The sequence below is a fragment of the Carcharodon carcharias genome, chromosome 7, assembly GCF_017639515.1.
Source record: "Carcharodon carcharias isolate sCarCar2 chromosome 7, sCarCar2.pri, whole genome shotgun sequence".
Taxonomy (NCBI): Eukaryota; Metazoa; Chordata; class Chondrichthyes; order Lamniformes; family Lamnidae; genus Carcharodon; species Carcharodon carcharias.
The window spans coordinates 187748020-187773052 of NC_054473.1; the positions used below are offsets into that span (position 1 = coordinate 187748020).

Here is a 25033-nt window from a genome sequence, read left to right on the forward strand (position 1 = left end):
TTCCAGAACACTCAAGAAGCTTGATACCATCCAGGATAAAGCAGCCCACTTGGTTGGCTTCCCATCCACAGATATTCACTCTTTCCACCACCAACGCACAGTGGCAGCAGTGTGTACCATCTACAAGTTGTACAGCAGGAACTTAGCAAGGCTCCTTAGAAAGCACCTTCCAAACCCATGATCACTACCATGCAGAAGGACAAGGGCAACAGACACATGGGAACACCACCACCTGGAAGTTCCCCTCCAAGCCATTCACCAACCTGACATGGAACTATGTTGCCTTTCCTTCACTTTCGCTGGGTCAGAATCCTGCAGCTTGCTCCCTAACAGCACTCTGGGTGTACCTACACCACATGCACTGCAGCAGTTCCACCGAACATTGACCTAATAACGATGGTCAATAAATGCTGGCCTAGCCAGTGTTGCCCACATCTCATGAACGAAGAAAAAAAAATGTAAGCGTTGTCTTATGAGGAAAGGTTGGGCCGACAGTGGAACTTAGAAGAATGAGAAATTGTCTTATTGATTATATGATTCTGAAGAGACTCGACAAGCTAGATGCTGAGAGGATGTTCCCCTCATGGGGTAATATAGAACTAGAGGTCACAGTTTCAAAATAGGAGTCTCCCTGTCATCTAAGATGGAGGTGAGGAATTCCTTCTCTCAAAGGGTCATTGATCTTAGGAATCCTCTTCCCAAAGAGCAGTGGAGGCCAGTTCATTGAATATATTCAAGGCAGAGTTAGACAGATCTCTGATCTACAGCAAGATGAGGGTAATGGGCAGTGGCACGCAGGGTTGGTGGGGGGTAGGTCATAGTGTGAGCAGGAGAGTGGCATTAAGGTCACCATGAGATCAACCATGATCTTATTTGAATGATGGAGCAGGCCTGACAGGTGAAATAACCTACGCCTCCTCTATCTTATATTAAGCAAATATTTTCCAAATTAAGTATTGTTGAAAATAATGATTTTCCCTTGCACTGTTTCCCTTATAATCCCAATGGAAAGCCTTAAACCCTTAATTTGTTTGAACTGCATGTATGCTACCAAATTGTTGGTAGTCCCACACTGCTTGATTGAGTATACCCCCGAGTTACATGGTGTCTCAATTGGGAAAGCACATCGGTGCCATGGTACAAACAAATGACACTGGGCTGTGTCCGAGTCTTCACTTGACCAAGCTCTTCGGTCTTGTTGTTCAGTATTGGATTGGTGTATACACTGCACAGGGGTGACTGTATGCATATACCCACTCTCTTGTCTCCAACTGATGAGATTCTTTTGATTCCTGTCTGTCACAACAGAAAGTTTGTGTCACTTTTTGGGACGTTGACAAACTCCACTTTCTCCAAGACTTGGTTTCTTTCTCAGATGCTTTGAATTGTATGAGAGGTTTGGACAAGCAGAGATTGTTTAGTCCTCTGGTATCTTTCCTTGCCAAGGAAAGCTGCTCTGGAACTTGAGGGAAGAACCTGAACCATAATAAACCTTTGGACATAACCACAGACTCAAGTTATTAAAACGAGAGAGATGGTAAATTGTTCAGATTTAACTAATTTTCACAGTGATTGTAGATAGCTTGGACAGGAAAATCATGGTAATTCCAAGAGGGAGCTGGATACTTTAGAGGTAAGAGAAGAGACTGAAATTTAGGACTAGTCAGATGGACCACAGTGATCTATCCAGCATGGTACCGGAATCTTAAAAAGGTTTAATTGTGAAACCAGGGTGGAGAGCTTTGCAGTGCAGGGCATCGAGGTTGAAGCTAATAAAGAGATGAGATAAATGAGGAGATTGTGTTGCTGTTGCTTCCCGAACAGTTGATGTTCCTAATTGGCTACACATCATAGAATTTGCCAGCTTGGTGTCGGCTTGCCACCTAACTTTTCAGAGGCCCATGTTCAAGCAAGCAATTTTCATTCTGGTGCTTTCTTGATGTTCTGGAACCGCCTCCCTTCCCCTTATCCTGGTGTGGAAATGGCAGACCATCCTCACTCAAACCCTCTTAGCTCACTGTGCTAGTTTTTGGCAGGACTACCACTTAAAGCCCGGTGTGTTGGAGAACACTGAGCTAAATGGCCTCTAATGTGGTAAAGCCAGTGACTGTGGATGGATGAATTAAATTATTTATTAGGAAACCAGGGTCAAAAGTCAGGGAATTCAAGATTGTAAAGAGTAAAAGAAGTAAAACATACTAGGAAGCTGTGGTTCAGTGCGCCAAAGAAATTCACCCAAGATAACCAGTGCCTTGTGTTAACCAATGGTTTGAGGTCTTGTGTTTTGTTCTATTAACTGGTGTCTATGGTTTCAGCCGGCCATGACCATCTCTTCAATCAGGCCAGGACACCCAGTGCAAGCCAAAGTAGTTCAACCTGCAGCTATGCCAGCTAACGCAGTGTCAGTTGCTGCTTCACAGCCTGCCTACACAGCAGCTCCCACTCTGGTAAGTGCAACACCGGCCCCTGCATGATCCATATTGTTAAGGGTGAGTTTTTTTTCCATGTCTCCAGGACAGGAATGGTGATGTCATGCATCCAGTGACAAAAAGACTTGCCATGCAAAGCGTCATATCACTCCACCTGCTCATGGCCTTGTGTGTGAAAGTGCAACATCTGTTGTTGGGGCTGCTTCTGGAGCAGAAGTTTCCACTTAATGAGAATGGTGGGCAAGCGTGTGAGTGAGCTCCTCAGTGGGGCACCAGAAAAGCCTTTACCTTGCTGAGCATGCGGTCAGAGGCAGCAGGTAAACTCAATAAGCTTCCTTTTGCTTGCTCCCCCTTTCCTTTTTCATTAGCTCACTACATTAATTAAACCATGGCTGACCTGTATCTCAATCCCATCTACCTGCCTTGGTTCTAATACCCTATGAAACCCTTAGCAAAAATCTGTCGATCTCAGTCTGGGAAATTGCAGCTGTCTCCAGCACCCACAGCTTTTTGTGGTGGGAGGGGCGAGGTGGAGGTGGGTTGAGTTCCAGATTCCAGGCCAATCATCTCAGCCAGGACATTGCTGCAAGAGTTTCTCAGAGCAGCGTCCTCAGCCCAGTCGTCTCCAGCTGCTTCATCAGTGATTTTCTGTCCCTCATAAGGGCAGAAGTGGGGATGTTTGCTGATGATTGCACAATTTGCTACTCTTCAGATACTGAAGCACTCCTTGAACATACGCAGAAAGACCTGGGCAATATTGGAGCTTGGGCTGATAAGTACAAGTAATGTTCTTGCCACACAAGTGCCAGGCAATGACCATCTCCAACAAGAGGCGATCTAACCATCTCACCTTGTCATTCAGTGATATTACCGTCGCTGACTCCCCCAGTACTACATCCTGGGGTTGGTGGGGGCGTGATGTTATCATTGCCTAGGAGCTGACTTAGAGCAGCCATATAAAGACTTTGGCCACAAGGTCAGAGGCTTGCATTCCCGTGGCAGATAATTCACCACCTGACTCCCCAAAGCCTGTCCTCCATCTACAAGGCACAAATCTGGAGTGTGATGGAATACCTTCCGCTTGTCTGGATGAGTGCAGCTCCAACAACACTCAAGAAGCTTAATACCTTTCAGAACAAAGCAGTTCTTTTGATTGGCATCTCATTCACCACGTTAAACATTCACTCCATTCTCACAAGTGCACTGCGGCAGCAGTGTGTACCATCTACAAGATGCACTGCAGCAACAAGTCAAGCTTCCCTTGACAGCACCTCCCAAACCTGAGAACTCTGTCACTTAGAAGGACAAGGGTAGCAAGCACATGGGAACACCACCACCAGCAGGTTTCCCTCCAAGTCACACACCATCCTGACTTGGAATTATATGGGTGTCCCTTCACTGTCGCTGGTTCAAAATCCTGGAACTCCTTTCCTAACTGCACCACGTGGACTGCAGAGGTTCAAGAAGGTGGCTCATCACGACCTTCTCAAGGGACATTAGGGATGGGCAACAAATGCTGGCCTTGTCAGCGATGCTCACATCCCGTTGTTAAGATGCAGCAGATGACTTGTGGCAGGTGGATCAAATCCACAAGGGAAATTCGATCACGCTATCACAATGGCTTTGCAATTTGTATTTATTTTGAGATGCGTGCCCTGAATTCAGAAATAATAAGTCAGAGATTTTTTAAAAACTAACATTAAAATATTAATTAACAAAAGAGAAGATTTCAAGCACATACATAGGACTACAGATCACTACTATAATAACTCGTAAAATCCCTAATTAACCTGTCTCCCAGTTACACCCCCTTTAAGGCAACAGTCTAAAAATAGATTTTTTAGATGTTAAACAGATCCAGCAAGTTTCCACTATCCAGGGTGTTGTGTTATTCGAAGTGGCTTTCTTCAACTTTGGTTTTTGTAGACAGCAGACTTCATGCACAAATCCTGGAGGCTTTACACTCTTCTGTTAGATCTTACGATGCCTTCTCCTGACACACAGCCTCATTCTCCTTTATATATGTTTCAGTCTTTTTAATATATAAATTCCATTGTTCTACCATCTCTTTGGAACTTAAACCTTTCTTATAATACAACTTTTTTCATGTTACTACTGTTCTCATTAACCTCTTTGAAATTCACTCCCCCTCATCTATCTAAAAATGCAAATTCCATTTACATCTTACATGCTAAGACCCCAAACATGTTTACTCATTAGCATATTAAAGACACGTCTACACCTTACTACCTTTGATAACTTCAACTTGCAGTCTGCTTGGCTACAAAATGTAATTAAATCTCTCTCACACACGCAAAAACACAACCCCCATAAACTCACCACAATAAACTAGAAAAATATTACGAATATTATTATACACACATAACACCCATGAAAGAGCAAAAAAAATTCCCCTGCCCTTTGTATGGGGAAGGTCCTCCTTAATTTTGTCTCATGATTAGCTCTAATTTTAACGTTGTGTCCTTTTATTCTAGATTCCAAACCAGAGGAAATAATTTCTCTGGATCAGTTTTATTTCCTTACCTCTCCTTTATTGCATGGAATATAAGTCAAATCATCTTCATCCCAATGCACATCTGTGGCCTGCACTCAGCCAAAAACACCATGGCTGTACCAGACTCCATCTTTAACTTGCCGAAGAGAATCTTCCTGAAACAGACCATCACAGGTCCTCCATTTTAAAACAAGGAAAGGAGTAGCCTCCATTTTTAATTTGGGTTGCTTGAATCCAGTTAATATATTAATGTTCATGTCTGTGCACAATTTGTCAACACTTTGCACTTATGGATTCTGATGTCAGATGAAAATGTAATCTTATCTGAAGTTGGGAGTTGCTGTAATTATATCCTTAATTGGCACGATTACTGGTGGAGTGTGTAACTTTTTAAAATTAATTTATGGGATGTTGGTGTCGCTGGCTGGGCCAGCTTTTATTGCCCATCCCTAGTTGCCCTTGAGAAGGTGGCGGTGAGCTGCCTCCTTGAACCCCTGCAGTCCATATGGTGTAGGTACACCCACAGTGCTGTTAGGAAGGGAGTTCCAGAATTTTGACCCAGCGGCAATCAGGAATAGCGATACATTTCCAAGTCAGGATGGTGAGTTTTTTGGAGGGTTACTTCCAGGTGGTGGTGTTCCCATCTATCTGCAGCCCTTGTCCTTCTAGATGGTAGTGATCGTGGGTTTGGAAGGTGTTGTCTCAGGAGCCTTAGTGAATTCCTGCAGTATGACAAGTTTATGTAGCATTTTTCCATTAAAATTATGGCCATAGAATTTATAATAAAAATATAAGGAGGACAGAATTTATGACTTCAAACTGGAAGCTGAGTGAGAACACGTACTTTGTACCAATGATCCCTTCTAACCCTGCTTTACCCGATGACGGGACTGGATTCAGACTCTTTTTGTGCAATTCCAAGGGAGATTGGTAAGGATTTAAAATACCTAAAAAAAAAATCTAGCAATGCCAAAGTTCCCTTTTTGTCAACTTGTCAAGGATTTTACTTGAATACTGTTGTACAAATGTTTGCTTCTGGTGATAAAGTTGTATAAGTGGTCCTATTACTGGGCTATTAATCCAGAGAGCAAGATTTCAAACCCCACTCGGACAGTTTGAGAATTTGAATTTGGTTTCAAAAATCAGAAATAAGAAAAACTTGCCTCAGTAAAAGTGACAATGAAGATGTTGGATGATTGTTAAAAATTCAACTGGTTAACTAATTCTTTCAGGAAGAAAATCTGTATTTAACCCATCAGGGCTTATTGTATGTATCTCAGTCCCACAGCAATATGGTTGACTCTTAACTAACCTCTTGTGGTCTGGCAAGGCACTCAGTTGTATCAACCTTCTACAACAAGGCCAGCCACCACATTGACAGTGTAATGTATAATTGGCAATGATGTCTACATCCTGAAAATAAAAAGAAGTCTCGAATAGAGCATGAGCAGAAGAAATAGGAGCAGGAGGAGGCTATTCTGTCCTTCAAACGTGCTTGGTTATTCAATGAGATCATGGCTGATCTACCTTGACTCCACTTTGCCGCACTATCTCCATATCCCTTAATACCCTTAAAACCCAAAAATCTATTAATCTCTGCCTTGCGTATACTCAACAACAAAGCATGCATAGCTCTCTGGGTCAAGAATTCCAAAGATTCATAACCTCCTCAGTCCAAAATGGTCAATATCTCAACCATTTCTATACTAGACTGATTCCTGGGATGGCACAATTGTCGTATGAGGAGAAATTGGGCTGACTAGGCCTGTATTCAGTGGAATATAGAAGAATGAGAGGGGATCTCATTGAAAAGTATAAAATTCTGACAGGGCTGGACAGACTGGATGCTGAGATGATATTTCCCCTGGTTGGGGGATCTAGAACACAATCTCAAGGATACGGTTTAGGCCATTTGGGACTGAGATGAGGAGAAGCTTCTTCACTCAGAGGGTGGTGAAGCTGTGGAATTCTCTACCACAAGGCTGTGGAGGCCAAGTTACTGAATATATTTAAGAAGGAAATAGATTTCTGAACTCTAAAGATGTCAATGGGCATGGGGAGAGAGCGAGAGTGTGGCATCGATAGAGGGTCAGCCATGGTCATATGGAATGGCAGAGCAGGCTCAAAGGGCCAAATGACAATTGTGGTGTCATGACTGTGATCCCATGTTCTAGGCTTCCCAGTCAGGGAAACATCCTCCCAGCAAAAAGGACCCTGTTAAGTCCCTTAAACTGGCCAGCAGGCTGCATGAGTGTTAAAATTCTGCTCTGGTAAGTTCTGATGAAAAGATCATCAATCTGAAATCTATATCGCCCTCCACCGATGTTGCCAGGCTTAATGAGTGCTTAAAGTATATTCTGTTTTTATTTTGGATAAGAATATTTTCCACCAGTTGGTGAGATTTAAAGTTGCTGTTATTTGTTGCAGATATCTGGCCGTACCAGCACTTCCCAGACTGTATACACAACAACCTTAACTGGTGTGGGCAGCCATCACACCATCATGTCTCAAGCCCCAACCCAGACCACCGCTTCACTTCAGCCCCAATCTGCAACCAAGACACAACTGCAAGTCCATCCTCAAGTTATACCCAGTTCCCCGCTGCCAGGAACGCCCGCAGTTACACAGGTCTTTGTGGTCGCATTGATTTCTTTAAGAAATACTTTTCTTAAAAATTGACTTTACCAATTCTCTTCAAGAGATCCAGGATGTGGTGGTGAATGTGTTTAACCTTATTCGTGTTCTTGTCTCCTCCCCTACCCTAGGTTTCCCTGGCACCACATCCTGCTGCACCCCTGGCGAAAGCTGGACAGGTAACCTAGCCTGAGCTGATGTCACTCTTCAGCTGGCTGCTGGGACGCATGTGACGTGATCTGATCTGGCAGTGACTGAGACACAAATCTTCCCTTTTCCTGTGGAGGAGGTGCCAATGATTAACTTAGCAATGTCCTGTAGCTCTGTGCTGCCGGACACGCTGCCCAAAAAGGAACTTGCAGAGCTGACAAATGTACCCCTTGTTAATTCCTGTTCATAATGCTTGAGACTTCGACTAAATTTTTTGTTGAGGGAATTTGAACTGTTCGTTCAGTAGATGAATACATCACCCAGTGCCAGACTCATTCTTGGAGATCAGGATGAGCCCAGACTTTCTCAGCAGTCTGTGCTATGATAACTGAACTCAGCCAGAGCAGCAGCACTGGGTTGAGTAAAAGTCAAATCAGCCAGCGTCACCATTCCTGCTCATTTCCCTCTGTTCCTTGCTGTGTGTGTGTGTTTTTGTCTGTCCATATGTGTGAGATTTCAGTGGGATCAAGTTTGGCAGCGATGCCACATGCAGTTGAATAGGTTGTGATGTCTTTCACACTTGAATGGTGTGCCAGTGCTCTCATGGAGTTAAGTGAGGTACCGAATGTTTGACAGTGCTTAGGGAACTGAGTGCTAGCAAAAGTAACAACCTTCAGGAGTAGAAGGGAGAGCAATCCAGAAAAATGAATGGAATTGTGTAGGGATGCATTTGGTGTTAGAGAATTTAGATTGTAAAGTTTAACAAGAAATCCATTCTTTGTGAGAATTTTACTGTATTGTTTCTGCAAACTGGAATTGTCAACAATCTTTTAACAAAAACCAAATGTTGATGGGGCAGCTTGCTGGGAGGGCTTACTGACTGTGTGAGGGAGCTGGATTAACATCAGTAGTGACTTGGTCAGTAACAAGGCTCCTGGGAGAGAGATGCTCATAATTTTGCTTCCCTGGCCTTGGAAGTGGAGAAACTTAAGCTTGGGTTTCTGCTCCTGATTGCTTTCTGGCAGTCCGAGTTTGGCACTCCCTTTGGATATTCCTTCAGTGAAAGGTGCTATTTAAATGCAAGTTGTCATTGTACATGTGTGTGGACATCAAGCAAGGGTAGCATTGGATTGCTGTAGTCACTGTTTGTACAGCCAGGACTACTCAACTCAGAGGAGGCTATTTGGGCTGTCATGTTTCTCCGCTTTCTCCATAGCCCTGTATCATTCGCTGATGCAAATATTTATTTGATCTTCCTTCAAAGAATACAATGATTTCTGCCTCAGTTGCTCCCTGTGGCAAAACGTTTGATGTTCCAGTAATCCTCTATCTAGAGGTTTCTTGTCTCTCTCTCTCTTCACTTCCTTAGTGACAGTGCTAAATTCATGACCCCTTGTCATTGACTCTCCAACCAGAGGAAATTGTTTTTACCTGTTTACTCTATGAAGACCCTTGGAAATTTAAATATTGCGATTATAGCTCTGGCTTGCAAGCCTATAACAATTTAGAGGCTACATGGAGCTGACTAGAAAGCGTCTCAATCCTTGGTTTCTGGGCTACACATTCAGATTTTACTAGAAAGCATGGCTGGCTGCTCGATGATTGGCACCAATAGTACCAAGTTGCCAACTCTGCCATGGGTTATCTTGGTTCCGAACTTGTATCAGGAGGTGTGTCACCTCATTTCTGTTTGAACCCTGGAGCCACTTGTATGACCCCAGCCCAACTTAGCCCTGTTTCATCTCGCTGAGGCGATCATCTTTGCCTGATGACTGACCAGAGACTAAACAATGATGAGTTGAATTTGAGTCATTTTTGGGTGAATAACCGAAATGAGTACTGCCTCGCAAGTAGCATTGTGAGCAGCACCACTCCTCATATGTGGAGACAGTACTTCTATCCTTCTAAGCATAGAATATTGACATCCAGATCCTTCAGGAGATCAGGGAAAAAGACTCGGGAAAGAAGTACAAGAGAGGGAAATAAATACTTGTGATTAATGCTCATGTTTTCGTCTTTTAAATCTAGGAAATGCAGGAAAATGTGAAGAAGTGCAAGAACTTTCTTGCAACCTTGATTAAACTTGCATCACACAGTGGACAGTCTGCAGACACTTCCCGGAATGTGAAGAGCCTTGTTCAAGATCTGTTGGCAAGTGGCAGAGCTTGCTTCTAACTAGTTTTATAGTAGTAATTGTAATTTTCATGGAATATCAGACTCCCACAGTGTGAGGTTAGCCTGAATATGGACCAAAGTTCCAGGATTTGCTGAGGGCTGCTGCCTATTTAAAATGGACTGTTCAGCTCAGTGTGTTCTTGTGTTGCTGGAAAAGCAAAGAATGTATTTGCACCATGTGAGCAAATAATTACAGCAGTAAATAAGAAATCAGTCATATTGTTTGCATTGAAATTGCCCAATACATGCATACTTGAGTGATAATAAGAGGTTGCAAGTGCTACCCTTCATTTTGTAATCTACAGAACCACTTACAAGTTTCAAAAAGCATCTGATAGTGTTCTTTAAGAGACTAATGAGTAGAAATCACAGAGTAGGAATGAGTAACTTTTTTCACAAGATGGTGATGGAGCTGGTGCTGGGAGTCGAACCTGCACTTGTCTTGTATTCCTGTATAGACAAAACATGGACATGGGGATGGAATGAATGTGACCTTTTGCTGCTGTTGAATTGGGGAGGAAGATCACAGGAGGGCACAAAGTACAGGAGAGTGAACAGGTCTGTGGCAGATGCCGTTAAACATGAATTAACATAAAGTAACACATTTGGTGGAAAATAATAATAGAAATACAACCTAGTTCACAGTAAAAACAGTGCAGATACACAGTCTTTCAAAACAGGTTTACAGATTGAAAAAGGGCGAATTATAATTATATAGTGGGATGCTATAGAAGAGCAAGATGCTATATTTGTAAAGCACAGGTTAGGTCAGAGTAATGTGCAGTTTTGTAGATCCTTTTACAAAAAGGATCTTGGCACCGTGAAGGAGGTACATCATAGATCACCTAAACTGAAATAGGGGTGGACAGGATAAACTTACAATGACAGATTATACATCTTGAAGCAGAAATGATTGTGGGGATCTATAAAGTTATTCCATAAAAATGAAAACGTTTACAAGAGTGAAAGATTTGTTCAACTGGGCAGTGAATTCATAAAAGACTCAGGATCAACACAAGAGACATGGTAACAGGAGTTAGCTATTCAGCCCTTTGAGCTGGTTCTGTCATTTGCTGTTCGATCATGACTGATCTGTAGCACAGTTCCATTTTCCCCCCTTAGCTCCATATTCCTTGATACCCTTGCCTCAAAAAATTCAGTTGAACTCTGTTTTGAAAGCTCCAGTTGACCCCTAAATTTCACAGCCTTTTTTGGTGGTTATGTGGGGGCACTAAGTGAGGTGCAGGGGAATGTTTCCAAATTCTGCTACCCTTTGTGTGAAGAAGTGCTTCCTGACGTCAATCCTAACTGGCTTAAATGGGAAGGATTTGGAATGCATCACTGTAAGCGCACAATAAAACTGAAAAATTTAACCCTTCAATACTTAAAGGTTTTAAAAGCGTGGACGAACATACGACTTAGCAGGAGTAGGCCACTCGGCCCCTCGAGCCTGCTCCGCCATTCAATAAGATCATGGCTGACATTCCCACCTACCCCTGATAACTTTTCACCCCTTTGTTAATCAAGAATTTATTTAGCTCTTCCCTAAAAATATTCAAAGACTCTGCTTCCATAGCCTTTTGAGGAAGAGAGTTCCAAAGACGACAGTCAAAAAATTTCTCCTCATTTCTGTCTTAAATGAGCGACCCCTTATTTTTAAACAGTGACCCCCCCAGATCCTCCCACAAGGGCAAACATTCTGTTCAAATCCACCCTGTCAAGAGTCCTCAGGACCTTGTATGTTTCAATCAAGTCACTTCTCAGTCTTCTAGATTCCAGTGGATACAAGGCTAACTTGTTCAGCCTTTCCTCATGAGACAACCTCCCTACTTTTGTAATCAAGTCCTCTCACAAATAATAAAATTCTATGAGCTTTCCTAATTGCTTGCCGAACCTGCATGCTAACCTTTTGTGATTCATGCATGAGGGCACCCATATGCCTCTGAATCTGAGTTCTGCCATCTCTCACCATTTAGATAATAAGCTTTTTCAGTCTTCCTGCCAAAATGAACGATTTCACATTTGCCCACATTACACTCCATTTGCCAGATCTTTACCCACTCGCTTCACCTATCTATATCACTTTGTAGCCTCCTTACATCCTCTTCACAATTTACTTTCCTACCTATCTTTTGTTGTCAGCAAATTTAGCAACCAATCCTTTGGTCCTTTTATCCACGTCATTTATATAAATTGTAAAAAGTTGAGGCCACAGTACTGATCCCTGTGGCACACTACTTGTCGCATCCTGCCAACCAGAAAAAAGACCCATTTACGCCAACTCTCTGCTTGTTAGCTAGCCAATCTTCTATCCATGGCAATATGTTATCCCTCATACCATGAGCTTTTATTTTCTGCGATAGCCTTTCATGTGGCACTTTGTCAAATGTCCCCTGGAAATCTAAGTACAGTACATCCACAGGTTCCCCTTTATCCACAGCACATGTGACTCCTTCAAAGAACTCCAATAAATTGGTTAAACATGATTTTCCTTTCACAAAACCATGTTGACCCTTCCTGATTGCCTTGATTTTTTCTAAGTGCCCTGCTATAACATCTTTAATAAGAGCTTTTAACATTTTCCCTATGACAGATGTTAGGCTAACTGGCCTGTAGTTTTCTGCTTTCTGTTTCCCTCCCTTTTTGAATAAAGGAGTTGCGTTTTCTATTTTCCAATCTAATGGAATTTTCCTCAAATCTAGGGAATTTTGGAAAATTAAAATCAGTCTAAACCAATCAATCAGTAGCATCAACTATCTCACTAGCCACTTCGTTCAAGACCTTAGGGTGAAATCCATCCAGACCTGGGGATTTGTCAGCCTGCAGCCCCAACAGTTTGCTTAATACCACTTCCTTGGTGATTGTAATTTTCCCGAGTTCCTCCCTCCTTTCCATTTCCTGACTTACAGCTATTTCCAGGATGTGACTTGTGTCCTCTATAGTGAAGACTGAAGCAAAATACCAGTTTAATTCATCTGCCATCTCCCTACTTTCCATTCTCAATTCCCAGATGCACTCTCTATAGGACCAACGCTCACTTTGTTCACTCTTTAAGTTAAATATCTATAGAAACTCTTACTATCCGTCTTTATATTACTAGCTAACTTTCTTACTCGAATTTTTCACTCCTTATTAATCTTTTTGTCATTCTTTGCTACTCTTTATATTCATTCCAGTCTTCTGACCTTCCACCTGTCTTTTGCATAATTATATGCTTTCTCTTTAAGTTTGATGCTGTCTTTAACTTTTTTAGTTAATCATGGATGGTGGGCCCTCCCCTTGGAATTTTTCTTTCTCATCGGCATGTATCTATTCCGTGTATTCTGAAATACCCCTTTAACTGTCTGCCGCTGAACCTCTATTGAACTATCCCTTAACCTCATTTGCCAGTTGACTTTAGCTAGCTCTGCTTTTGTGCCCTCATAATTGCCCTTATTTAAGTTTAAAATACTAGTCTTGGATGCACTCGTTTCTCTATCAAAATGAACGTAAAATTCAGTTATATTATGATTGCTGCTACCGAGGGGTGCTTTCACTGTGAGAGTATAAGTTAATAATATCTCATTGCTCAATATCATATCTCGTGTCGCTTCCTCTCTGGTAAGCTCCAGAAACTATCCCAAAAACATTGTGAACTCCTCATCTACGCTACCTTTGCCTTTCTGACTTTTCTAGTCTATATGTAGTTTAAAATCCCCCATGATTATTACTGCACCTTTCTGACAAGCTTCCATTATTTCTTCTTTTATATTCTGTCCTACCATGTAGTTACAATTATAGGGCCTGTACACCACTCGCACAAGTGACACTTTGCCTTGTTCATTTCTCATCTCAACCCAAACTGCTTTTACATCCTGGTTTCCTGAACTTGGGCCAACCTTCTCTAATTTTTAAAAAATTCATTCAGGTGTTGTGGGCTCGGCTGGCCAGGCCAGCATTTATTGTCTATCGCTTGAGAAGTTGGTGGTGAGCCGCCTTCTTGAACTGCTGCAGTACATGTAGATAGACCCACAGTGATGTTAGGGAGGGAGTTGCAGGATTTTGACCCAGTGACAATGAAGGGACGGCGATGTAGTTCCACGTCAGGATACTGAGCGGTTTGGAGGGCAACTTGCAGGTGGTGGTGTTCCCTTGTCTCTACTGCCCCAGTCCTTCGAGATGGTAGTGATTGTGGGTATGGAAGGTGCTGTCTGAGGAGCCTAGGTGAGTTTCTGCAGTGCAACTTGTGGATGGTACACACTGCTGCTACTGTGCGTCGGCGGTGGGGGGAATGAATGTTTGTGGATGGGATACCAGTCAAGTGGGCTGCTTTGTCCTGGACAGTGTCAAGCTTCTTGAGTGTTGTGGGAACTGCACTCATCCAGGCAAGAGGGGAGTATTCCAACACTCCTGACTTGTGCTTTGTCGATGGTAGACAGGCTTTGGGAAGTCAGGAACTGAGTTACTGGCCACAGGATTCATAGCTTCTGACCTGCTCTTGTAGCCACAGTATTTATATAGCTAGTCCAGGTCAGTTTCTGGTCAATGGTAACCTCCAGGATGTTGATAGTGGGAAATTCAGTGATGGTAATGCCATTAAACATCAAGGAGTGATGGTTGGATTTTCTCTTGTTGGAGAAGGTTATTGCCTGACACTTGTGTGGCGCGAATGTTACTTGCCACATCCACAAACACTGGCTCCTCTCACCACCGACGCACAGTAGCAGCAGTGTGTGTACCATCTACAAGATGCACTGCAGGAATTCAACAAGGCTCCTTAGACAGCACCTTCCAAACCCATGACCACTACCATCTAGAAGGACAAGAGCAGCAGATAGATGGGAACAACACCATCTGGAAGTTCCCCTCCAAGTCACGCACCATCCTGACTTGGAAATATATCGCCGTTCCTTCACTGTCACTGGGTCAAAATCCTGGAACATCCTTTCTTAACAAAACTGTGGGTGTACCTACACCACATGGACTGCAGCGGTTGAAGAAGGCAGCTCACCACCATCTTCTCAAGGGCAACTAGGGATGGGCAATAAATGCTGGCCCAGCCAGTGAAGTCCGCATTCCCTAAATGAATAAAAAAAATCTGGTTGTTTCGAACGATACGTGCATTTAGTTACAGACCCTTTAGTTTTGTCGGCCTATTATTTTTGTAGCATCTAGTCTTAGCTGCAGATTTACTTTTAGGCTTGTACTCCCTGTCCCTTCCTGTCATAGTCCATTTATCATTTGCCATATTAATACCTTTCTTTCTTGCCTTGTTTGTACTCTATGGTTTACTACATCTTCCCAAATTTGATCCGTTACCCTCATTATTCAGTTTAAAACTCTCTCTACTTCCCTAGTTTAGTGTTTTGCAAGGACACCAGCCCCAGCACGGTTCAGGTGTAGACTGTCCCAACGGTACAGATCCCATTTTCCCCAATACTGGTGCCAGTGCACCACAAACCGGAACCCACTTCTCCCATATCAATCTTTGAGCCACGCATTCATTTCTCTCATCATAATTGTCCTTTGCCAATTTGAAAGTGGCTCAGGTAGTAATGCAGAAATTATCTTTGATGCTCAGCTCCTCATCCTGCTTATGTCGTTGGTACCTTAATGCATCACAACCACTGGATCCTCCCTTCCTACTGCAAATTCCTCTCTGTCCTGAGCAAATGTCCTGATCTCTTGTACCGGGCAGGCAATGTAGCTGTCTGGTCCTTTGCTCCTTGCTGCCTCTCACTATACTGTCCCTTACTACCATTACATTGCTTTGTGCTTCTTGTACCACAGAGCTTTGGTCAGTCAGCTCATCCACCCGGCAGCCCCTGCTCTCATCCAAACAAGCTGAAACAGCCTCATACCTATTGGACAGTTGCGGAGGCTGATATTCCTGCCCTCTGGCCCCCCCTTCACTGCCTCAGCTATAGTCACACCTTTGTGTCCCTGACCATCTCCTAAATCAGAAGATTCTATCCTTAATGGGTGTGACTGCCTCTTGGTACAAAGCATCCAGGTAATTTTCCCCCTTCCTAACATGTCACAATGTCTGCAGCTCAGTCTCCAGCTCGGTGACCCTGAGCCAAAGCTCCTCAAGCAGCAGACACTTAATCCAGGGCAAGCACATCTGAATTACACTGGCATCCAGGAACTCCTGCATGCTTCAGCCACAACACACTACCTGTCTTGCCATACTTATGTGCTTTAATTAATTACTTAATTATTTTATTCAGTTATTTATTTTCTTTTATATATTTAATAACCTTATCACAAATTCCTGTGCTATTTTAAAACTTAGGAATTGACGCTGGCCACTTACCAGATACTCACCGAACAGCTAGCATTTTTCCATGTTGTTGAGAAAGAACTGGTTCCTACTGGGTGAACAAGTTAAAAAAGCAAAGGAGCACCTCCCTGCACTCCTCACCTCCCACAGCTCACCAAACTCTCATTCTGTTGAGGTTGCACACTCAGTGTTGGTTGGCACTGAGAATGTCTGAATTTATATGTTCTAAATCAAGGGACTAGCTGAGCCCAGGTACAGCAAGACCAGTTCAAGCTGGTTTTCTTAATTAGCTATTTCAGCAGCTGCCAACTGAGAGCTCCTACCTCCCTGCTTAGGCCCTCGATGAGACTTCTAATTTAAACAGTCCTTGCAGTTAAACAGTATTTGTAGTTAAATGTTAATTACAAGCAATATTAGATTTTTAGAAAGATATTTAAGTTTCCCTCAGCTCATCAACCTCTCTCACTCCGTTGAGGTCGCACACTCATAGGGACAAAGCAGGGAAGTGGGACGAGTGTGAATGGTTTCAGTTGAAGAGCTGGCAAAAGTGGATTGGTGAGGGGCAAGATGGGGGGGAAGTTATTCCGTGCCCAGCCTTAGCCCTTTTTTACTGACCTCTTCCTTGTGGAGACAAATGGCAATCCCATCCAAGAGAAATGGACAACATAACCTGAAATTGAAAATGTTGCTAACTCTGAAAAATCCTAACTGTCTGTCTTTTTCTCTTTTGAAGGACTCTAAGATTGAACCAGAAGAGTTCACAAACAGACTTCAGTCAGAACTTAAATCATCCCCACAGCCATACCTGGTGCCTTTTCTCAAGGTGTGGTACGAATAGAAACAGGATGTATATTTTTATACGGCGACCTGTGTGCACTTTATGTACATCTACAGGTCCTGTAAGAATTGGACACTCTGCAGCTTCTTTCATAGTAAGAAAACCCTGCTAGATACAGAGTAAAGCTCCCTCTAGCCTCCCATTAGACTCTCCCAGGGCAGGTGTAGTGTGGGTTCCACAGAGAGCGAAGCTGAATTTGATAATGTAGTTTGCCCTAAGTCTCAGAGAAGTGAGATTTTAATTTTGCTCATATTAGTCACAATCAAAAGAATTAGTGTGGGTAGAGGCTGAGGACAAACTTGACAACGTAGCTGCTGTAAGGGACCCTGTCTCTACCTGGATCTAAGGAGGGAGTGACTTTCCAATCTTAAGCCCGACTGTTATCACTTTGACTAAAGTGTGCACGGAATTACCCACACTTGGGGATTGTGTTGAGGTTGTGACCTTCACTTTCACTTGTGGATAATTTACACACGTTGTATCTTGGGGGTGGTCGGGAGCTGGAGGGAAGGGATTGGCAGTTCTGAAGCTTGTAGTTGCACTTGAATAAGAAATTCCCAGTTTCAGTCCTCGTTCTCTCTTCAATTTGTTGGATGGTAATTGGAGAGCAGTGGGGATGCAAGTTTGATCCAGCGCCCTGGAAGGGTATAAAATCCCATGGGTTCCCTGCTACTGAGGATGATCTGCTGGAAAGTGAATGTGTTAATAGTAGTAGAAGAGAGGATCAGGTGGGATGTATTTCTCTAGTTTAACAATCTGCAGGCTTTCCCCACGGACACACATATGAATATTGAGCAGGAGAAGCCAGATTCTCCATTTATCCTTTGCAAGTTTTTAAGCAGTTGTGGACCCTTTTCCCCCTGTTGGTCAGAGATTTTTGTCCGTCACTGTGACTGAGATTGGGAATTTACACGTTAATATTTGCCGGAGCCTTGGCCTTGGACAGAGACTGTAGTCAGCTCCCTAAATCTTGAAGGAGGCTTTGGAATATTAAATGTTTATTGAGCCTATGCTCTTTTCCTGTGTCAAAAATTCTTGCGTATGGTCCAATTAGTTTTAGCAACGGATGTATATCTTGTTTAAAAAGAAACATTTGCCTGTTGAATTACATTTAAGCATTATCTGCTTGTTGTTTTCCTGCAGAAAAGTTTGCCAGCCTTGAGGCAGTCCCTGGCTCATAATCAGCAGTGCATCCTGCAGGTGAATCAGCAACCTCAGCAGCCGCAGGCAGTGGCCGCAGCACAGACCACATCTGCACCACAGTTGACAGCGACTGTCAGCACACTCGTGGCCAGACCATCTGTACGAATACGGCAGCCCATCACTGATAACACAGCCTCAGGAACAAATGCAGTGACACAGGCACACATCAACTTAGCCCAGGAAGGACGGAGCACCCATCTGGTATGTGGTGACATGGACTAACTTATACATGGTAGTGCATGAATGGTTGAGTCTGGGACAGTTTGGAGGGCTGAAAAGCAAAACTAACAGCTGGAAATCTGAAATAGAAACACTGGAAATTTACACAAGGTCCGTCAGCAGCTGGAAGAGATAAGGCGGCTTATAAGTTCCATGATTGGATTGAGGCTGGCCGACACACTATTTTATAAAACCTACCAAAACGCACCGGGCTGGGAAAACTAAAGGTGAATATGAGGAAGACATGTACTGCAGTTGGAAAGGAGAAACCAATGGTTTTAACAGCCTGTGAATACAGGTTAAAAAGCTGGAAACGGTGTAAGAGTGCTCTTCTAAATGTTCGGCTTTGAAAGGCTTCAGACGAAAGGGAACCAAACACTAAAAAATGAAAGAGAGCAGACGTTGGAGTTTTATCTTTAACTGATGAGTTCGTGCACAGGAATGATTGCAAGATACGTGTACACTTCTCATGTACGTTCCACCAAAGGAGTAACTGACATCCTTGATTGGACAAGATGTTCATCCTATGTGCAATTTGTTCTTGCTTCCGTTATACACCAAATAACTCTTACAATAGAGTATAAGCCAGCCACCGCACGGGATACTTGCTCTCAAGGGGGAAAGGACATTTATTACGTGATTCTAAAGCTCCCTTTCAGAGGCAGTGCTGCATTGCAATAATAGTGTATTAATGAGGAAACCATAGCTGATACATAGAGCTACCCTGAATCATGGGCTGTATTCCATGCATTTGGGGCGAAGTAGAACTTAGCAGTCTATAGTAAGTAGTCTTATAGTCACTGCTGAATTTTATGGGGTGCTTCTCACTTCAAGTGTAACAAGTGCTGCCTGTGAGAGTTACACAAGCGTGTTGGAGAGCACAGAGTGCTTTAGCAGGGGTTTAGTCCCAGGGCATTGTTCAAACCTTGCTGCTTGGTTGGTTGAGAGTCCCTGAAGCGAAACCTTGCCTTAAAAAGCAGATTTGAAATTGATAGATCGATCAGGTTGCACCCCTGGCAAGCGTTCCCGTTTTCAGCAGCAAACTTTCAATCCTGCTTGAAAGGCGAAATCTTTAAGAAGGAACCTGCTGCATTTAAATTTGAAACCAAGTCAGAAAGAATTTACTCTTATCTCAAACACCTTTCATCCTCCTGTTGAATGGCAGTCTCTAACTCAAAACTACTTCAGTGACCTTATTGTTTCCAGGTTTGTTTGTTAATCTGGACCCCTGGATCTGTCAGGTTTCAGCATGACAGACAGTTTGCACAATCAGGCAGTCACCAAACAAAAATATTCAGGAACAAATGGGGAACAAAAAAAAGTACTTTACTCTTCAATATTTAGCAGATGCCAAAGGAGTGGCGGGGAACACCCCTGTTTCACCAAGTTGAAGGGAGAGTGGTGGTATCGTCCCTGTTTCATTGGTTCATGGGGGAGGTGGGGCGCCACTGTTTCATGGTGGGCGGGGGGGAGAGCAGGAAGGTGGGATGTTTCAGTTTCATAGTCGTGGGTGGGGGAGGTGGTGGGGTTCCTCTGTTTCACTGTGGGGGTGCGGCGGAGTGCTGCGGTTTCATGGTGGGGGAGGTGGTGGGGTTCCGTTGTTTCACAGTGGGGGAGGTGGTGGGGTTCCGCTGTTTCACAGTGGGGGAGGTGGTGGGGTTCCCCTGTTTGGTGGTGGGGTTCCGCTGTTTGGCGGTGGGGGAGGTGGTGGGGTTCCGCTGTTTGGCGGTGGGGGAGGTGGTGGGGTTCTGCTGTTTGGCGGTGGGGGAGGTGGGGTTGCGCTGTTTGGCGGTGGGGGAGGTGGTGGGGTTCCACTGTTTGGCGGTGGGGGAGGTGGTGGGGTTCCGCTGTTTGGCGGTGGGGGAGGTGGTGGGGTTCTGCTGTTTGGCGGTGGGGGAGGTGGGGTTCCGCTGTTTGGCAGTGGGGGAGGTGGTGGGGTTCCGCTGTTTGGTGGTGGGGGAGGTGGGGTGCCGCTGTTTGGCTGTGGGGGAGCTGGTGGGGTGCCGCTGTTTGGCGGTGGGGGAACTGGTGGGGTGCCGCTGTTTGGCGGTGGGGTTCCGCTGTTTGGCGGTGGGGGAGGTGGTGGGGTTCCGCTGTTTCACGGTGGGGGAGGTGATGGGGTTCCGCTGTTTGGCAGTGGGGGAGGTGGTGGGGTTCCGCTGTTTGGCGGTGGGGGAGATGGTAGGGTTCTGCTGTTTGGCGGTGGGGGAGGTGGTGGGGTGCCGCTGTTTGGCTGTTGGGGGAGCTGGTGGGTCTCCGTTGTTTCGCGGTGGGGGAGGTGGTGGGGTTCCGCTGTTTCGCGGTGGGGGAGGTGGTGGCGTTGCGCTGTTTGGCGGTGGGGGAGGTGGTGGGGTTGCGCTGTTTGGCGGTGGGGGAGGTGGTGGGGTTGCGCTGTTTGGCGATGGGGGAGGTGGTGGGGTTCTGCTGTTTGGCGGTGGGGAGGTGGTAGGGTTCCGCTGTTTGGCGGTGGGGGAGGTGGTGGGGTTGCGCTGTTTGGCGGTGGGGGAGGTGGGGTTCCACTGTTTGGCAGTGGGGGAGGTGGTTGTGTTCCGCTGTTTGGCAGTGGGGGAGGTGGTGGGGTTCCGCTGTTTGGTGGTGGGGGAGGTGGGGTGCCGCTGTTTGGCGGTGGGGGAGCTGGTGGGGTGCCGCTGTTTGGCGGTGGGGGAGCTGGAGGGGTGCAGCTGTTTGGCGGTGGGGGAGCTGGTGGGGCTCCGTTGTTTCGCGGTGGGGGAGGTGGTGGGGTTCTGCTGTTTCACGGTGGGGGAGGTGGTGGGGTTCCGCTGTTTTGCGGTGGGGGAGGTGGTGGGGTTCCGCCGTTTGGCGGTGGGGTGGTGGTGGGGTTGCGCTGTTTGGCGGTGGGGGAGGTGGTGGGGTTGCGCTGTTTGGCGGTGGGGGAGGTGGTGGGGTTGCGCTGTTAGGCGATGGGGGAGGTGGTGGGGTGCCGCTGTTTGGCGGTGGGGTTCCGCTGTTTGGCGGTGGGGGAGGTGCTGGGGTTCCGCTGTTTCACGGTGGGGGAGGTGGTGGGGTTCCGCTGTTTGGCGGTGGGGGAGGTGGTGGGGTTCTGCTGTTTGGCAGTGGGGGAGGTGGTGGGGTGCCGCTGTTTGGCTGTGGGGGAGCTGGTGGGGCTCCGTTGTTTCGCGGTGGGGGAGGTGGTGGGGTTGCGCTGTTTGGCGGTGGGGGAGGTGGTGGGGTTGCGCTGTTTGGCGGTGGGGGAGGTGGTGGGGTTGCGCTGTTTGGTGGTGGGGTAGGTGGTGGGGTTGCGCTGTTTGGCGATGGGGGAGGTGGTGGGGTTCTGCTGTTTGGCGGTGGGGGAGGTGGTAAGGTTCCGCTGTTTGGCGGTGGGGGAGGTGGTGGGGTTGCGCTGTTTGGCGGTGGGGGAGGTGGTGGGGTTGCGCTGTTTGGCGGTGGGGGAGGTGGTGGGGTTCCGCTGTTTGGCGGTGGGGGAGGTGGTGGGGTTGCGCTGTTTGGCGGTGGGGGAGGTGGTGGGGTTGCGCTGTTTGGCGGTGGGGGAGTTGGTGGGGTTGCGCTGTTTGGCGGTGGGGGAGGTGGTGGGGTTGCGCTGTTTGGCGGTGGGGGAGGTGGGGTTGCGCTGTTTGGCGGTGGGGGAGGTGGTGGGGTTGCGCTGTTTGGCGATGGGGGAGGTGTTGGGGTTCTGCTGTTTGGTGGTGGGGGAGGTGGTGGGGTTCTGCTGTTTGGCGGTGGGGGAGGTGGGGTTGCGCTGTTTGGCGATGGGGGAGGTGGTGGGGTTCTGCTGTTTGGCGGTGGGGGAGGTGGTGGGGTTCCGCTGTTTGGCGGTGGGGGAGGTGGTAGGGTTCCGCTGTTTGGTGGGGGAGGTGGTCGGGTGCTGTTGTTTCAAGGAGAGGTCAGGTGGAGCACCAGCATTTCATGGTGAGGAGAGGTAGTATGGCACAACTGTTATACGGTGGGGGGGAGGGAAGTGCGGTGCTGCTGTTTCAAGGAGGCAGGGCAGGCGGTGCTGTGGGAGGTTGGGCTCCCCCACTTCCTGGGAAGGTGGCAGGCATGCTGCGGGAGATGGGGCTCCTGCACTTCACTAGGTGAGATGCAGGTGGTGCTGCTGAAGGTGGGGTGCCCCCGCTATCCGGTGTGGGAGGTGGGACGCCCATGTTTCACAGGAGGTTGGGTGCTGCCTTTTCAGGGGTGGTGCTGCAAGAGGAGAAGCGCCTCCAATCTCACTGGGTCCATGGAAGGTGGGATGCTCATAAATATGTTTGGTATTAAGTCAGTGACGAATGATGTTGAAAAACGATGTTTATTTTGTTGCCTCAGTAAAATGTGCAACTTTGCTCTTGGCTGAGAGTTAACCTGCAGGCTTTCCAAGGAATTTTCATTTGGAGGAAGAGTAGAATTTTGCTTCAGTGAAAAGCTGTGCATTTAAACTGCAGTATGTGGGATTGTCGTTTGTTTTATGAGGTGAAGACGCTGCTGGTTTTTCTGATAATGTGCGTCATATTTGGAACTTCTGTACTTGTGAGATGTTGGAGAAACACTGAATTCTTCAATACAGTGTCCCCTTGTGTCCAATGACCAGGTCTCACATGAAGGGCCAAGGTATATGTGCAGGAGGCTGCATTAAAACTCTTCAAGGTCTGTTATCAGTGTGCACAGTAGGCTGAGTGGAATATAGACACAAGTAGACTGTGAAGCCTTCAGTCATTAAGGGTAAAGAATATTATGAATAATTATATTATTATTAATTATAAAATCTCATGTCATCTGTTCTTTTAACAGATTGTACAGTCCCCAGTACAGACAGTGAAAAGGCAACCTGGTCTAGGAGCTCAAGTGAGATTGCCAGTGGTTATTACCCCATCTATCAGACCAGGTATGATCAGCAATAACCTGCACTTGGTGACCGGTAACATCACATCAACACTGTCTCGTCAAATTCAGCCCTGTTTGATGACTAATCCCCAACTCTAACCAGAGCAAAATGCTACGCATGCTGGAAACCTGTAATAAAAATGGAGAATGCTGAGAATAGTCAGCAGATTTGGGAGCATCTAATTTTATTCTTCCATGGGATGTGGGTGTCATTGGCAAGACCAGAATTTGTTGCCCATCCCTAATTGCCCTTGAACGGAGTGATTTGCGCCGCCATTTCAGAGAACATTTAACAGTCAACCACATTGCTGGGGGCCTGGAGTCACATGTAGGCCAGACAAGGCAAAGACACATTTACTTCCCGAAAAGGCATTGGTGAACCAGATGAGTTTTTAAGACAATTGAAGGTTTCATGGTCACCATCACTGAGATTAGCTTTCAATTCCTGGTTTTATTATTTAATCTAAATTCCGATTGCTGCCACGGTAATATTTGAACACATGCCTGTCCCCAGAGGATTAACCTGTGCATTTGGATTACTAGTCCAGTGATGTTACCATTATTGCACCGCCTCTCGCCCTCTCTGGAGAAAGAAACAGAGTTAATGGTTCAGGTCAATGACCTATCAAACCTCCTGCATTCTCTGACTTTCTCTTACTTCCTTCTTTTTAGCTGTTTTTTCCATTTCCTTTCATCCTTTTTCTTTTTTTTTCTTGTCTTGGAATCATAATATTTGAAATTTTTGGCGAGTTTAGGATGAAATGGGGTCGAAGAAGACTGGGTGGAGCAAGCACACGGTGATATAAGTTAAGAGCTGGACCATGTTCCTTTAAACTCGCTCCACCATTCAGTAAGATCATGGCTGACCTTCTCCACCAAATCTTTCCCACCTGATCCCACTTCCCTTGATCCCTTAGTGTCCAAAAATCCATTGAACTCTGTCTTGGATTTTTAAAAAAAATTAATTCATGGGATGTGGGCTTCGCTGGCTGGGCCAGCATTTATTGCCCATCCCTAGTTGCCCTTGAGAAGGTGGTGGTGAGCTGCCTCATTGAACCGCTGCAGTCCATGCGGTGTAGGTACACACACTGTACTGTTAGGAAGGGAGTTCCAGGATTTTGACCCAGTGAATGTGAAGGAACGGCGATATATTTCCAAGTCAGGATGGTGAGTGACTTGGAGGGGAGCTTCCAGGCGGTGGTGTTCCCATCTATCTGCTGCCCTTGTCCTTCTAGATGGTAGTGGTCGTGGGTTTGGAAGGTGCTGTTAAGGATCCTTGGTGAATTCCTGCAGTGCATCTTGTAGATGGTACACACTGCTGGTACTGTGTGTGGGTGGTGGAGGGTATGAATGTTTGTGGATGTGATGCCAATCAAGTGGACTGCTTTGTCGTGGATGGTATCCAGCTTCTTCAGTATTGTGGGAACTGTACTCCTCCAGGCAAGTGGGGAGCATTCCATTATACTCCTGACTTGTGCCTTGCAGATGGTGGTCAGGCTTTGGGGAGTCAGGAGGTGAGTTACTCGTCGCACAATTCCTAGCCTCTGACCTGCTCTTGTAGCCACAGTATTTATATGGCTAGTCCAGTTCAGCTTCTGGTCAATGGTAATCCCCAAGATGTTGATAGTGGGGGATTCAGTTATGGTAATGCCATTGAACATCAAGGGGCGATGATTAGATTCTCTCTGGTTCTAGTTGGTCATTGCCTGGCACTTGTGTGGCACGAATGTTACTTGCCACTTGTCAGCCCAAGCCTGGATATTTTG

General features: G+C 45.8%; 1 protein-coding gene across 5 annotated transcripts in view; it reads left to right on the forward strand.

The window, feature by feature from the left end:
- Nucleotides 1–25033, forward strand: part of LOC121280139 (transcription initiation factor TFIID subunit 4-like) — a 333722-nt gene that overhangs the window by 53971 nt on the left and 254718 nt on the right. For 4 of the 5 annotated variants that reach the window (XM_041191822.1, XM_041191821.1, XM_041191825.1 and 1 more), the window contains exons 3-9: nt 2316–2447; nt 7372–7572; nt 7710–7757; nt 9757–9879; nt 16899–16988; nt 18147–18407; nt 23175–23268. In XM_041191822.1, the coding sequence (XP_041047756.1) occupies nt 2316–2447; nt 7372–7572; nt 7710–7757; nt 9757–9879; nt 16899–16988; nt 18147–18407; nt 23175–23268 (949 nt within the window). The remainder of the gene's footprint in view (nt 1–2315; nt 2448–7371; nt 7573–7709; nt 7758–9756; nt 9880–16898; nt 16989–18146; nt 18408–23174; nt 23269–25033) is intronic. The other variant, XM_041191823.1, reaches the window with a different exon arrangement.